Raw genomic sequence first — 16,626 nt, 5'->3', positions numbered from 1 at the left:
TTCGTTCTCCTTCATGACTGCATAAAATTCTATTGTGTATAAATACCACATTTTCTTGATCCATTCGTCAGTAGTGGGGCATCTTGGCTATTTCCATAACTTGGCTATTGTGAATAGTGCTGCAATAAACATGGGTGTGCAGGTGCCTCTGGAGTAACCTGTGTCACAGTCTTTTGGGTATATCCCCAAGAGTGGTATTGCTGGATCAAATGGTAGGTCAATGTTTAGCTTTTTAAGTAGCCTCCAGATTTTTTTCCAGAGTGGTTGTACTAGTTTACATTCCCACCAACAGTATAAGAGGGTTCCTTTTTCCCCCGCATCCTCACCAACACCTGTTGGTGGTGGTGTTGTTAATGATGGCTATTCTAACAGGGGTGAGGTGGAATCTTACTGTGGTTTTAATTTGCATTTCCTTTATTGCTAGAGATGGTGAGCATTTTTTCATGTGTTTTTTGGCCATTTGAATTTCTTCTTTTGAGAAAGTTCTGTTTAGTTCACTTGCCCATTTCTTTATTAGTTCATTAGTTTTGGGAGAATTTAGTTTTTTAAGTTCCCTATATATTCTGGTTATCAGTCCTTTGTGTGATGTGTACCTGGCAAATATTTTCTCCCACTCTGTGGGTCAATATTTTTTTTTAAGTAGAAAAATCTGAGCATATGATTGCTAATTGAGTAATGTCTCCCCATAGATACCAAAATATCTGCCTTTCTATTTTCTCATTCACAAAAGTAGGCTAGATCAGAGGCATAAGCTGGGGATTTTAGCAAATATTTGAATACATTAAATGTCAATTTTGAAATTAAAGCTGTATTTTTTCACAGATTTTCAAGAATCCATGACCTAAAAAATCTAAGGTAATTTCTTATGCCAATTTCAGTGATTCTATGAATCAATTATGTAAACTTGACGGAATGTGCTATGTGATTTTTTTACACTTCAGGCAACAACTGAATGTCTATTATGAACCCGACATTGTACAAGGACCAGCAAAACAAGGCCTATACCATCTGGTTTTATAGACAGTTTTATTTGGCATACAGCCACATTCATTACTTTACTAATTGTCTATGGCTGCTTTCACACTACACCAGGAGAGTAGAATAGTTGTGAAAGAAAACATACAGCTTACATAGTTTAAAATATTTACAAAATGACCCTTTACAAAATGTGTTTGGTAATGCCTGTGCAAGATAATGAAGATCAGAGATGACTAAGGTACAACTTCTGATCCAATGGGCACATGGTTTTCAGTTTAACTATATCCTAAATATTTGTACACACACACATCTGAGAAAGCACAAGGAAAAGAAAAGGGAAGAGATAAATATATGACAAAAGCCAGAGAGAAACACCTATACAACAGAACACAAACTTCTGAACTTGCTAACAATCAAGTAAAGTGGCAAACTTTTTAAAGAGTATTTAGTAAGAAAAAAAAAATACCAATTAAGAGACTAAAATAACTAAAGGACAGTAGCTTTTAAAGACATTTTAGCAGAAATTTATAAGCAGCCCACAAATTGCTGGTTCTTATGATGTCCATCAATAAAATCCAAAGACTTTTCAGAAAGCAGACAATTAAAGTGAGACCTGGTATTCCTTTACACTGAGATACAGTGCACAGGATAGAGCTAGGGGTATAGCTCAGTGGTAGAGTGATTGCCTAGCAAATGTGAAGTTTAATCCACATTTGAACATTTGCTGGGTTCAATCCACATCAGAGTTAAAAAAAAAAAAAAAAGTGCTGCAAATACAGAAGAAAAAATGAATGATAAATAAATAAAACATCATTAAATGGTCTAAGTAGAAACTGTTAACATATCTCACAGGATATGATAGGCCCCTCATCCAAGATTGTTACTATGTATCTTTAAGAAACTGTGAATGCTTCTAGTTAGTTAGATTCAAACTGTTTGGTCTTCCTCCAGTAAGAAATATTACATCAAATCTCAACTCAAGCACACACATACAAACAAGTTTCTTGACATACTACGTTTATTACATGTCATTATGCTATGAGGTTTTCTATTCTATGCTATCTATTTTTTTAAAGGTTTGCCATGACTCACTAAATTGATGTAACGATGTAGTAAGTGGTCTAGAGCCACAGTCAGAAAAAGATTATTTTAGATACCAAGAACAGAACTGAAAAGTGGATGTTAGATTATTTATTTATATCCTTTTGCTATCAGAAAGCCACCTACCCATCAAAGGAATAAAACAAATGCCTATCTATCAACAACACCAAAACTTTCCTCAAAAATCATCTCTGGCTCCATAAACATGCTCAAACTTCAAAACTGTGACTACAGATCCTAGAAGAAACAAATAACCTTGCACCAGAAAATTTTGAAAAAAGAAATTTATCTCTATCATGAAAGAACTTTAATATGATTCCCAAGCAGACAAAGTTCCAAAAAGTCAGTCTTCAAATATTCCCCTTTTTTCCTTTGGCAAAATTAAGTTTAGCTGTTCTGACTCCCATTATTCAGCCAACAGATTCAGTTACTTCTTAAAGCAACTCTCTATGATTTATGTCAGCATAAAAGAGTATATAAGTTATAAATCTTCCAGTTAGGTAAGATAGAAAAGCACATGTTAATCCAAAAGCTACCTTGAGTAGTTCAGGTAGAACACAATTCTGTTTTATGGCACTAAAAATAAGTCAACTGTCTTAATTCTGTAAGTCTAAATTCAAATATGGGCTCTAGAGTGTCATTAGTAGTCTAGAATCTGTTTGCAGTACGTTCAGATTAGCCCACAGAAGGTTCCTATCTGCAAAATCAACAAATGACAACGGCTTTAAATTTTTCTTAAGCAAGTTCTCACTTAAGAGAAACAAAAATCTAGAATGGGGGAGGGGGGAAAATAATTAAATCTAAAACTGACAGTGAAAGGGAAAGGGGTGAAGGAAAAGGGGAAAAAAGAACAAAAAAAAAAAAAATCAATGTGCAAAAACCATGAGCTGGTCTAAGAAATTTTGAGGAGATAAGTAGTTAAATTTGAGAAATAAAAAGGTTGTATACTTCATAAATAAGAATAAGCTACCAGTTTAATTTAATTTATAGTTTAATTCCCCTGGGATTTTTCCCAAGGAGTTAAAAAGAAAAAAGTTGAAAAAGTTCCAGAACTACCCCACTAAGAAGAATTGAAAACATTTAGAAATATCTTTGGGAACCTTCTACAGCTTATAGCAACTAAACTTCCTAAAGGCCAGATGGACTACCAAATTTGTTATATACAGTTAAGAAAAATACAAAGTATCATTATTATCATTATAGCGCTAGCTAATAATGTTCACTTCAAGAGCACTGGTAACTTAGGATGTGTATTTAATAGATGTGTAACTACATAATGGTATACCTAACTTTAACCTATAACAATAGATGGTGCCGGAAGACTGTCAAAAATTAACTAGGTTAAACCTAGTAGAGAGTTTTAACCCTTTGCACAAGACAGAAGTATACAACAATCTCCATCATGCCTCACAAAAAAAGAGGAGTGACTAATCGAAAAAAAAATCAAAAGAAAAAGTGACTGATAAACAACTCTTAATTGTATAAAGGCAGTAATGCACTTTAGCCACAGAGCTGACATACAATAATGGTTTTCTTTCATTGAATATTTGCCAGGTAGATAAAAACATCAGAAAATGAGAGAGGTAATATATAAGGTTTCTTCCCGTTACAAAATCCTATCATTTCATTAATGAATTTTAAATCTTCCAAAGTCAACAATCCAGTGTCTTTTCTCTGTTATCAGTGAGAAGAAGGAACAAAGAGACCATGAGTCTCTGCTTAAAGAGGCTGTAAGAAAGAAACTCAAAGCTTAACTTGCTACAAAAAAAGGATCAAAATCTGACTAAAAGCCATTTGTGAGGGTTCTGGACCCAATATGTTCTGCACATGTATATATAGCCTAAAAGTTTTACAATGGTAAAGAGGACTGAAAATGTATATTCTACAAAGGACTAAAACAATGATCAACAATAACTGAAATTACCTGGTGGTAAGTCAGGATCTGTAGGAGCAGCCTGATGAATTCTTCGGGGTTTCACTGATGATTTTGCATTCTCAGTAGAGCTACGGTTGGTAGAATTAGAACCACAGCTTTCATGGTCATCCTATTTTTTATTTTAAAGAAAGGAGAAACAAATCAATCATATCTAAGACCCAGGAAAATGTTTGTTCATTATGTGCAGTTTATGATTACTAAAGTTATTATACTTCCAATTTTATTTTTTAGCTGTAAAAAACTACATCAGCAAGTTTAAAATTTTGCATTCTTGAAAACCACTTAAAAAAAACTAGTAGTTTAAAACTAAATCCCGGCCAGGTGTCAAGGGCTCATGCCTATCATCCTTGGAGGCTGAGATCCAGAGGATCATGATTTGAGGCCAGGCCAGGAAAATACCATCTCAACCAATAGTTGGGCCTGGTGGCACATTCCTGTCATTACAAGTTATGTAGGAAACAGAGATCAAGAGGATCATACTTCTAGGTCAGCCCAGACAAAACACCTTGTGAAAACTCATCTCAAAAGAAAAATTTGGGCATGGTGGCCCACCTCCATCATCTCAGCAACAGCAGAAACCTTAAAACAGGATATTGTGATCTAGTCTGGCCTGGACAAAAAGCAAGACCCTATATGGAAAATAACAAGAGCAGAAAGGGCTAATGGCATCACTCAAGTTGCAATGCCTACCTCACAAGCACAAAACAAGTTCAAACCCAAATACCTCCAAAAAACCTAAATCCTTATTTCCATTACCTGGTATCAAAATGAACTAACTGACAATATCCAAAGAATTAGTATTTATGGATTTGGCAAAAGAAAAGACTATTTAATGGAAGCTTTTAAACAATTTGCATCTATAAGCACAAAATACACACAAAGGAGAATTAATTTTCCATTTCTTGTTTACATGTCAAATTCTTTCCTGTTTAGAATCCAGGCTCTCTTCTTAATCATTTTTAATGTTTAATCTTAACCATCCTTATAATCTTTTGCACACCATTTAACAATGTTTACTGAATTATTCATACTACATAGGACTTAAATGAATTTTAATATAGATAACAGAAACTTAAATTATACATTTTTATGAAATTTGTCCCCTTATTCATGAAATGCAAAAAAGAATACTCTTTTTTATGCTGATTCAACATCAAATAATACTCTTATGTCCCAAATGTTGGATTTATTTACTAAGATAAGTTAGTTACAATACCTATCCTCAAAGATTTCAGAATCTATAAACACAGTTCTCAGTTCTAAGACAGCAGTATTTTTGTTGTTGTTGTTTTTAATAGAAACATAAACAGACATTCTATTTGGAAAAGCTAGTTTAGGCCCTTAAAACTCAATGTAGGAGGCCAGTGACAGACCTTAGTGGCAAAGCACTTGTCTAACATGAGCAAGGCCCTGGTACCAAGGTGGTGGGAGGGACCCTCAGTGTAGGAATGTTTAGGTTAAGGTTAAGGGTAGAGGCTAAACAAGGTGTGGGGGTGAGACTCATCAGCAAAAGAAAATGGTATAAATATATCTGGCATATTAAAAAGAAAGATGTTTAGTCAAGTAAGGTTGTAGTATGCAAGATGGAAGAATGATACCAAAAGCTAAAGGCATGGACTGGTTTAACAAAAACGGGGTAATAAAAATTCCAAGCACATACTCAGTTCTCACAGTTGAACTATTTCAGGGTTTAGTAATTAGGAGGAGGCTGACAGTAGCCTATAAGAAAGGAGATTAACTGGTTCCAGTAGAGGGACAAAAACTGGAACAGTAAATGAGAAGTTAAACTGGAATTAACAAGCATAGATTGCTCTTTCAAGAAAAAAAAGAAAACAGGCATTAGATAAAGAAAATATACAGGATAGTAATTATGAGGTAAAAGCACCTGGCAACTTCTTATTCCCTTTTTAAGGATAAAAGAGCACATTTTAATTTGAAAAAAGATGCCTGTGTGGAGTCAGAGAAAAGGTACAAACAAAGGTAAATGGCGTCCTGTACATCAATTCAGCCATCAATAATAATATATTTCATAATATTTATAACAATTTAGTAACTAATATTATTTTATAATTTTATAAATGTACAATATTTATACATTTAACTCAGAACTTTTACTTCATATATTTGAAGATTTTCAAGAATAATAATAATTATGATAATAATCACTAAATTTGCCAATCTAATAGGTACTAGAGCTAAATAAGAACCGTGCTAAGATCCCTTTAAAACACAAAAATTCTTATTGAATATAACAATAAGAGAAATATATGTCAATAAATGGTGAGTCTTTTACAAATTAACATGGCTTCAGATGCTAGGGATGCATTAGGGAGAAAGATTAAAATATTTGATATAAGCAAAACTTTAAATATTTGATATCATAAAAAACTTTGCATGAACTTAGGTTCTTCATAAGTTCATACAAAGTAACACCACAGTCTTTCAGGTTCACAATTCACTCTTTAAAATCACATCATCTGTTATTTGGGGGGAATCATTTAGATTTTAAATACTAAAACACTAATACTGAAAATAAAACCTTACTATAATTACTTTTAGTTCAAATATCCTTAAAATGTCCAGTTGTAGACTTCTACACAATGTTAACATTAAAAGCATATTATTAATATTTTAAACATGTGTTCACCTCAAAATTCCAGAAGTAAAATATATTCATTAAAGAGATGTGAAAAGTTCCAAATGAACTGCCAAAACTAACATAATTATGAAAATATTTAACACTGAAATCATAACCTACATATAGATTACAATGATGTCATAATAAACATTCCAGCCAAAACTAAAACTACTGCAGCCCAAAAAATCTGATATAGGACTGGAGGTGCGGCTCAAGCAGTAGACAGCCTGCTTTGCAAGCACGAAGCCCTGAGTTCAAACCCCAGTACCACCAAAAAGAAAAAAAATAAAGGTTAAAAAAATTACTGTTAAAAAAAAATCTGATATACACAAAATAAAGCAAAAGAAAGAATAAGTTATTTTTTTTAAATGCCAGAAGCAAAAATGGATAAGGTACACTAAATGAGTTTCCAAAGAGTTTTATACACACACACACACACACACACACACACACACACACACTTACTAAAGATTCCTTACAAACTATAGTTATTCAAAAGGAAAGTGGAATAACTTAAAAATTTTTAATAACCCTGAAATCTTAGTATGCTTAAGAATGAACACTAATCATGCTAGTCAAAGGAATACGTATTGTGAAGCAAACATTACCAAATGTGCAAACATTTTTTTCTTAACTTTGGTTAGGAAATTGTCACAACATACATATTATAATTAGAAAATAATCCTTTTAAAATTTGAATGTTTTCACTTCAATTATATTTTAATCATGACAATTACATACCCAACCAAATTTTTAAAAAATAAAGCAAAACAAAATTAAGCACAGAAAATAAATTTAGTATTTACTACTAAAAATGGAATTGGTGGCATCATATGCTTTTAACCAGTAGACATTACTTTGGACTACACATTCTTACTTTACTGAAAGCCTCCAATTACTAATAAAAGAAACTCTGTTTTCAAAAATACTAGCTAAGATAACTTGAATTAAGTTTTAACTTGGCAAGCAGAAAAGAATGGAGGCACCAGCTCTGGTCACCAAAAGGCTCCTTGAGCATTGAAAGAGGTTGAGATTTACCTCTATCCTCACCAGAAGCAAGTGCTTTGGTAATTTTCAATAAAGAAACCCTATGAATAACACCATACTTTAGAGAATCAGAAAACCAAAAAAAAAACCAACTCAGAAATAAAGCAGGAGAATAAAAGAGAACAAGGAATAACACATTTTAAAAATCTCACAGCATAAGAAAGGTAAAAAAATCTCACAGCAAAAATGGAAATCTTTGGCTTCCTTCTATACCCTAAAAGCTGTATTAGTAAAATTAACTTAGGGCATTGCTATAGTTTGTATGCATCCCCCAAAAGTGTACGAAACTTAACTACCAAACTCCTATGTTGATGATAATGGAACATGGGCCATTCAGAGATAATTAGGATTCAATGAGGTCATGAGGGTGGGGTCCCCATGATGGCTTGAGTGGCTTTATAAAGAGGAAGAGAGACCTGAACTAACATACTTGCTCTGCTTGCAGGTGATGCTATCTACCAGATTGCAGCAAGAAGGCCTTCATAAGATGCTGGTACCATGCTCTTAGACTTCCCAGCCTTCAGAAGAGTGAGCCAAAGAAATTTCTCTTCTTCATAAATTATACCATTGCAGGTTCTTATTTTGCAATAACAATTAAGCAATAACAATTAAGATCATCATTTTTAAAAATACCATCCAAGGAGGAATATGTAACACCAATCTCTTCATATATCAGCTTCACCCCACAGAAAACAATGCATCAATCTTTTCTCCCGTAAAAGGCTAGGAAAGAAGGAGTGACCCTCCCTTGTATTCTTACCCTTGATAACCTCAAAAAGAGGAATAATTCATCTCATTGACCAAAGCTACACTTTAATAAGGAAAAAGGTGACTATACTCTTGTGAACACTTTGGTGTGATGCGGCTCCTCTTCTATCTCTGCTTGGGAACAGGACCAAATCCACTTTCCTCAGATGACTCAACTATTTGCTATCTCTTCTCTGCATTATTTTCACTCACATAACTACCTGACACAGGACACTGCTCTGGCTACACAACAATCAAACCATGCTAGTTAATAGCAACAGGTTGGTGGTAACTTTTTCTTCATTATCCTTTCTTTCTTTGATGTATATCAGAGTTCTACATCCCTCTCCCCATTTTTTAAAACCAATGAATTGCTTAGACCTGCTCATAGATTTCACTGGGGGAAATTGAGTGCTTGAAAAGATTAATAAAACTGTTTATTTATTATATGTATTTCCCCTGAACAAGTAATGCTTAGGCAAAGATTTTTAAAGTATGTATTAGGCACCTTCAGACACAATGAGTAGTATTAGAAATTGTATCCTTATCCAGGTGTTTTATCTATGTACTTGAAAACAATACAACATAACTTAAAAAGGTTAAGAGCAACTTAAGAGTTAATCAGTTATTTTATCTATCACAAAGAAATAGCAGTTACCTTTATTGAGCACTTATATGTGCCAGGCATCAAGTATTTCAAGAATAAAGAAACTAAGGCTTCTCTTAAGAAACACATAAGGAAAAATAGAAGATAGGAGGAAAGAAATAAAGACAAATGAGAAAAACATTTTTGTATTTATGATTCTTCCAACTTGTAACATACTGCTAAGAACACTACTCTTATATCTCTCTTAAACCTCCTAACCAATCCTATGAATTTTATAGATGAGGAAAGTAAAGCATAAAGAAATTAAATAATGGCTTGAAATGACACCGCTATTAAACTGCACAATACTAACTACTTAACTCTACTGCCTCCCTAAGAGAAAAGGTCAACTGAATAGTTAGTGTAACACTAAATACCATTTATGAGATAGGAGAAATCAGACTGAACTTGGATAGTCAGGAAACATCACAAAGAACATATGTTTGAAAAATACTATATACTGCAGGAAAGAAAAAGAGAAGGTTGAATAAAAGGGTAAAAAGAAAGAAGCAAATGTGTTATCGAAAGAGCCCAATTTAGGTAAGAGAGAAGTAAAATATCACAGCAAAAAAGAAGCTAAGGCAAATGGAACAGGGCCTTGAATGTCAGTCCAAGAAATTTAAGCTTTCTTCCATACACTAGTAAGCCAGTAGCCTTTTAAGTAAAAGATAAGAAGATGAAGCAGAATCTTCAAAACAAGAGAACCAAAAACTATTAACTATAAAAGTTTAGAAACTAAACAATAAGGGAAGTAGCTATGAGAATTTTAACATTAACACCTCAAATTCAGTATATCTAAAATAAAACATAAACTCTGCAACTGCTTCAACTCCTTTTCTCACTAGTCTCATTGCGACCCCCAAAAAAAAAAAAAATCCTCTGTTCTTTGTACCTTAATTCAGTCAATGACACTACTGAGAAAGGAACTTAATCTTACTTTCATATCTGCTCTAATGTTGTAAAATTACACTAAAAAGCCTTAAAATTTTCAGGCTAGAAAAATAGATGCTTGATTATGAACTGTATAGGAAAACACTACTAAGAGCTCCACAGTATCCTGAAAATAACCGAACAGAATTTTTTTAAGAAGTAATTTTCAAAGTAAAATGGCTCCAGGGTGTGGTGGTTCACACCTGTAATCCCAGCTACTTAGCAGGGGGAGAAAGGAGGATTATGGGTTTGACACAAGTCCAAGCAAAGGTAGTAAGTCTTTGTCTCAAAAGCAAAATAAAAACCAAAGGGCTGGGGGCATGGCTGAAGTGGCAGAGCACTTGCCTAGCATGCTAGAGGCCCTGGGTTTGATACAAGGTACTCCAAAAAAAAAAAAAAAGTAAAATGATAAATTTGATTTTAGATAGAGAAAGCTTATCATATCAACATACATGTCTACATGGAAGCTGAATGTTTACTAGCAGAGATTGGGTAAAAACGTGGGACTTACCTAATAGAAATGGTATTTGAAACTTTTAGATTTCTAGTATAAAGTAAAGGATTTATTCTTCTGGTAATATGGCAGACTAGACAAATGGAAAGATTGGAGGAGAACAAGAAATGCCAGCAGCAAAGTAAAAAAGAAAAAAGTTTTAGCTAGGCTTGAGGCAGTGAGTCAGACTGAAGATGACACATAGCCCTACTCACGTTTCAAAAACTGGCAGAATCAGGTAAGAAATAAAAAGGACTCAAAATCACCAGACAAGGCAGTAAGACAGACCAGATGTTATTTGGCTAGAGGTTAGGCACTGTTAAGTACTGCAGAGAATATTAATTCCAAGATAGGCTTTTGTTGTTGTTGTTGTTTGCAGTACTGGGTTTAAACTCAGGACCTACACCTTGAGCCACTCCACCAGCCCTTTTTGTGTTAGGTATTTTCGAGATAGGGTCTCACAAACTATTTGCCCTGGCTGTCTTCAAACGGAGATCTGCTGATCTCTGACTCCTGAGTATCAAGGATTACAGGCATGAGCCACCAGCACCCAGCTCCAAGACAAGTGTTTATTGTAAGCCTTTAATGTTTTGTTCTTTAAGTACACTATTAGGAGGGAGCCTCTCAGCTTCTTGACTGACGGCTGTCAGACCCTTCCCTTGTGCCTGCTGCTTTGAGAGTGGGGAAACTACAATAAAGCAGCTACTTCTTTCACTACTGTCCAGCTTTTCTGAACACTCCACAATCACTCTGCAGAAACTCCTCTCCAGTGCAAGGACCACTGAAACCACCACTACTTCTGTTGCAACCAGGACCACGCCTACTTCAGAAGGTCTTGCTGCAGTCACAACCTCTTGGGCAACTTATACCAGCTTTGGAAAACTCCACTTGAGGCCAGACAAGCTTTGCTGAACTGTAGATGACCCTGCTTGCCCTTCATCTACACTCACTACAGAAGTCTGAAAGAGTAGTTCTATTAGAGTGGTGAGGGACAAAGCCAGATTACAGTGGGTCAAAGAGTAAGAGAGTATTGAGTAAATTAAGAAACTATTCCATTAAGTCTAGATATTGAAAAGGGGCCTAGAGATAGTAAAGTAGAATGAAGGTGGTACAGGTTCAAAGAAAAGCACCAGCTCCATATAGTGTACTCTGTACAGTGGAGTATCCATAAGATAAAAGTTGATAATACCGGGAAAAGAAAGTCTTTGACTTCAGAACATTTACTATTCATGAAGAAATATTTTCAAATCAAGCAAGTCTTACGCTGTAAAAATAAGAGCATGAGTGACTGATAATTACTGCACAAATGAATACAAGAAGCTATACACACACACACACACACACACACACACATACTGAAGTATTGGGGCTTGAACTCAGGGCCTACACCTTGAGCCATTTCTCTAGCCCTTTTTTGTGACGGGTGTTTTCAAGATAGGGTCTCATGAACTATTTGCCCAGGCTGGCTTCAACCCGAGATCCTCCTGATCTCTGCCTCCTGAGTAGCTAGGATTACAGGTATGAGCCACCGGCACCTGGCTAAGAAGCTCTATATTACTACTTACTTAAAATCACCACAAAGATCCTGCAGAATATTGTCAGTCTCATTTAATGAATGAGAAAAATTAAGGTTGATGAGGGTAAATGGTTCATCTAAGTGACAATTTTTGACTAACATAAAAGTTCACTGAACAGTTGAAAGAGTTAAGAAAAAGAAGATATTGTTTTAAGGTATTTCTATTACTCTCATTAACATCCTTTCATTTTCTAAGAGTTGGCCATCTTTTTCTATTCCTATCCTTGCTATTTTTCCCCCTTCTCAATTAGTGGAGTTTTGAAATTGAAATCAGGGTCTCAAGTTTACTAGGCAAGCACTCTACCACCTGAGCCATGCCCCTAGTCCTTTTGCTTTTAGTTATTTTTTAGATAGAGTTTTGCACTTTTACAATATGGCAATCCTCCCAACTCCACCTCCAGAATAGCTGGGATTACACAAATGTATCATTACACTCAGCCCCTGCTATTCTCTTTTGAATATGAAGTTGACAGAGCTACTATCAGAAAAGCCCCTGCACATATGCAAATAAGCAGGAATTATTTCAAAGGTTAAATCAACAAATGAGAATTTTTAAACAAAGAAAGTAGCAAGGAATTCTTTTAAAAAAAAAGCTGAAAGAATACATAGCAAAATGAAGTGCTCTACAAAAAAATATTAAAAGAAATTCCTCCAGCTGAACTAAAATGCTGCTAGATGAAAGCTTTTGCTCTAAACAAAAAAGTACCTGAAATAACTATATGGATAAACATAACAGATATTTTTTCTTATTTTAATTTCTTAGAAGTTAACTGATCAAAGCAATAGCAACATATTTTGTATGAATGTGTACCACAGATAGAGAATAGTTATGACAATGTTATCACAAGTGATAACAAAGGATAAAGAGAAGTATACTGTTGTAAGCACACAAACTGAAGTGATAACACATTATCAGTGAAGTGATATAATACTGAGAGTAGATGATAAGTTAAATATACATACTGTCAGACCTACAGCAACTACTAAACTATAAAGAGATATATAGCTAATGAAATTGATAATAAAGACAAAAAGAAGGCTAAAATACAGTAGTCCCCCTTATGTGGGGGGGGAGATACATTCCAAGGTTCTCAGTGGATACCTGAAACTGCTAATAGTACTGAACCCTACATACATGTGTTTTTCCTATATATACATATTTATGATAATGCCTAATTTATAAATTAGTCACAGTGACAATAACAACTTTAAAATAAAGCAATTTTAAATGTATACCATAGCGATGTTACCAACATCATTATTCTCTTTCTCCTTAGAGTCATTATTAAGCGAACTAAGAGTTATTTGAACACAAGCAATGCAAAATCATGACAGATCATTTGCTATTGTTAGTAACTGACTAACCACTGGGTAGCCAGCCTATACAACATGGATATGCTGAACAAAGATATCATTCACATCCTAGGAGATTTTCTCACCCTACTCAGAATGGTGCACAATTTAAAACTTATAAATTTTGGTTTCTGTAATTTCCCATTTATTATTTTCAGACCACAGTTGACTTCCAGTAACTGAAATCATTGAAAGCTAAACCAGACTCAAATGAATGACTACATACTTAAAACAAGGCAGGAAAAGAAAAAAAAGAACAAAATTCAGACAGAAAATAGATGTAACAAAAGGCATTAATCAATATTTTTAAATTACAAGAAAACAATCTAAAACACTCAAATTAATAAACAGAAATTGTCAAGACAACTAAAACCCAAATATAATATGTAATACAAAATTCAATTCAGATATAAAAACTCAGTATAGTTTCTGAATACTAAAAAGAAAGTCATGACAAAATGAACAAGTTCAAAGAAAAGAAACTGAGCAGCATCTAATCATCAAATCTACAAATAGAGGACACTTGCATATTGAGTTTGTGACTCACACAAAAAAAAAAAAAAAAAAAAAAACCAAACCTGTAATCCATGTTCTTCATTATCTTTAATGCTTGGTGACAATTGGGATGGCATAAAACCAGCAGGGAAGAGAAAACTTGCAACCACTAGCAAACTGCAAAGTCTCAAACTACACTATTTTTTTGTTTGCAGCATTTAGACACAAATTATAGCATGCACAGCACTGAACACTATAATTAAGGTTACACTGGAACTTCTATTACAACCCTGTATTTTCAGTCATTCATAACATTCTTAGAAAGCTCCTCGTGAAACTAAAGCCTTCTTTGCTTGTCTTGGTCCAAATGCTTCTTCTTCCTTAAAAGACTTATCAAAGAATAAAAATAAACATACCTTTTTTAGTTCAACACGGGATGGGGGTGGGGGTGAGGGGTCTATCATCCAAGGATGAAATACAACAAAACTCCACAAACTTCCAATCAGCCAGGTGCCAGTGGCTCACACCTGTAATCCAAGCTACTAAAGAAGTAGAGATCAGAAGGATCACAGTTGAAGTCCAGCCCAGGCAAAAAAAGAAGATCCTATCTCAAAAATACCAATGCAAAAAAGGGTTGGTGGAGTGGCTCAAGTGGTAGAGCACTTGCCTAGCAAGTTTGAGACCCTGAGTACAACCAAATAAATATACACACATATATGTATATGTACATATATATGTATTTATATGCACATAAAATACATCATAAAACATATATAATATAGGATTCAAGATGGTGACTAGGGCACAGAAGCAGACAGCATAGGTCCATGACTCCAAAACCTCACTGAGAACCTGGAGCCACACTTGGCGGAAATAAAGCAGCAAAGAGAATCAAAACTTTGACACCCTGAACCACTAGCCTGAGGAAAGCTTCTCTATGCCATGTTACACTGAGAAAACAGGAGGGCTGCTACACTGTCAGACACTGGCTCCAAACCTGCTTGGGAGACATTCTGCAGACCAACAGGTGAGCACCAAGCATCATGCAGTATGCCCCAGGCCACCCCTAGGATAAACTAGCAAGCCACCTGGGCAAACTGACACCCCCACCCCCCCACCCCAAAGGAAAAACACATGAACAATAAACAAAGAACTGAAAACTAACACACAGCAGAGGGGTGGAGTTGCTGAAAGCACACCTGAGAAGGGAGGAGGAGCGAGGAGCTAATCTCCAAGCAAACTTTCAGTAAACAAAGCCTGGAAAGGCAGAAGGGCCAACAGCAGGTGGGTGATAAGCTGCTACCTGAAACAGGGCATGTAGTGGTCCACAAAGCTCATCTCCTGAACCAACAAGCAACATCCAAACTCAAACAACACTGCAAAACTGAAACATAATCAGAAAACCATCACGGCACGCTAACAACAGGGGGCCGGCTGACAGATCACTGATCTTGCCCCAGAGAATGGGGACGGGGCAAAGAAACAATCCCTCAGTAATCCAGCAGAGCGAAAACCCAACTCCAAAGCAGGACAGCTGCTGGGCTACAGAGCTGATTGCGGAACCTGAGGACAACATACAAACTTAAACTGCCACACCCCACTGAGGGAGGAGCTGACCAAGCACCTGCCTCTGAAAGACACAAGAAAAAAAAAACTCACCTGGCAAGACTATAACAGAGCTTCTACTTAAATACCAACATCAGGGTTGGATGCTGGAGGAGTAACACCAGAACTTAAAAATAAGACAGAAACTCTATTGTTCCTGAACCTGGAAATTTTTTTTCTGTTTTTTTGTCTGTTTGTTTGTTTGTTCTGCTTCTTGTTTATTTGTGTTTGTTCATCTCTCCACGTGGATTTCTTTGGGGTTTTTTGTTGTGGCTAGTTTTACTATTGAGAATTAGCAAATACTAAATTACACCCAGAAATAACACAAAAACACAAATACTCACAAAACAAAATTAAACCAAGGAAAAGAAAACAGGTGACTGAAACCACCAACTAGCCTACCAAAACACAGTTGCAAAGTACCAAGTGGAATGATGGGAAGAAAAAAAAGAGATGGAAACCATTCTCCCACATAAAACAATTTAAAACAGGATTCAGAGAGAAATAAAGAAAATGGATATCTAGTTCCAGACTCCAACAAAACAAAGATAAATGATGCCAAGGAACCCAAAGATGCACACAAGAACATCCTCAAAGGAGAAATCCTGCAAGTAATCACTGAGAATTTCATGGAGATGTTACTATACATAGTTAACCAAAACATACAAGAGGCACTCAAGAAATGTCAAGACACCAAAATAAGTAAGAGAAGACACAGAAACAAATAAATGAACCCATAGGAGCCCTAAATAAACACCAAAGTCAAACAGAGAAAACTATAACTAGAGATATAAAAGAACTGAAGATGAAAACAGATAATATTAAAGAGGAAGTGACCCATATGGAAATTAAAGGAAAAACTAAAGAACTATAAGTCAAACAACTCAAGACCTACAAAAGGAATAGGCAAGAACTCATCAAACTAAAGCAGATACCTTAAAAGCAACTGAGGTCAATAGGAAAAGGGGACCAGGAACTAGAGAAAAGGTTAGATCAAAAAGAACTAACCTAGAAGGTAACACACACACACAGGAAATTAATGTGAGTCAACTCCCTGTATAGCTATCCTTATCTCAACCAG

At 35.1% G+C, this 16,626-nt stretch overlaps 1 protein-coding gene across 15 annotated transcripts in view; it reads right to left on the bottom strand.

The window, feature by feature from the left end:
• Positions 1–16,626, bottom strand: part of Vps13b (vacuolar protein sorting 13 homolog B) — a 699,658-nt gene that overhangs the window by 665,578 nt on the left and 17,454 nt on the right. For all 15 annotated transcript variants that reach the window (XR_012446367.1, XR_012446368.1, XR_012446369.1 and 12 more), the window contains exon 4: positions 4,004–4,124. Coding sequence is in view for 12 of the 15 variants with exons in the window: in XM_074068910.1 (XP_073925011.1) it covers positions 4,004–4,124 (121 nt within the window). In the remaining 3 variants the exon portion in view is untranslated. The remainder of the gene's footprint in view (positions 1–4,003; positions 4,125–16,626) is intronic.

This window comes from Castor canadensis, chromosome 3, assembly GCF_047511655.1.
Source record: "Castor canadensis chromosome 3, mCasCan1.hap1v2, whole genome shotgun sequence".
In the NCBI taxonomy this organism is placed as follows: Eukaryota; Metazoa; Chordata; class Mammalia; order Rodentia; family Castoridae; genus Castor; species Castor canadensis.
Note: the sequence above shows the minus strand (reverse complement) of the source record. Positions and strands in the feature narration are given on the sequence as shown.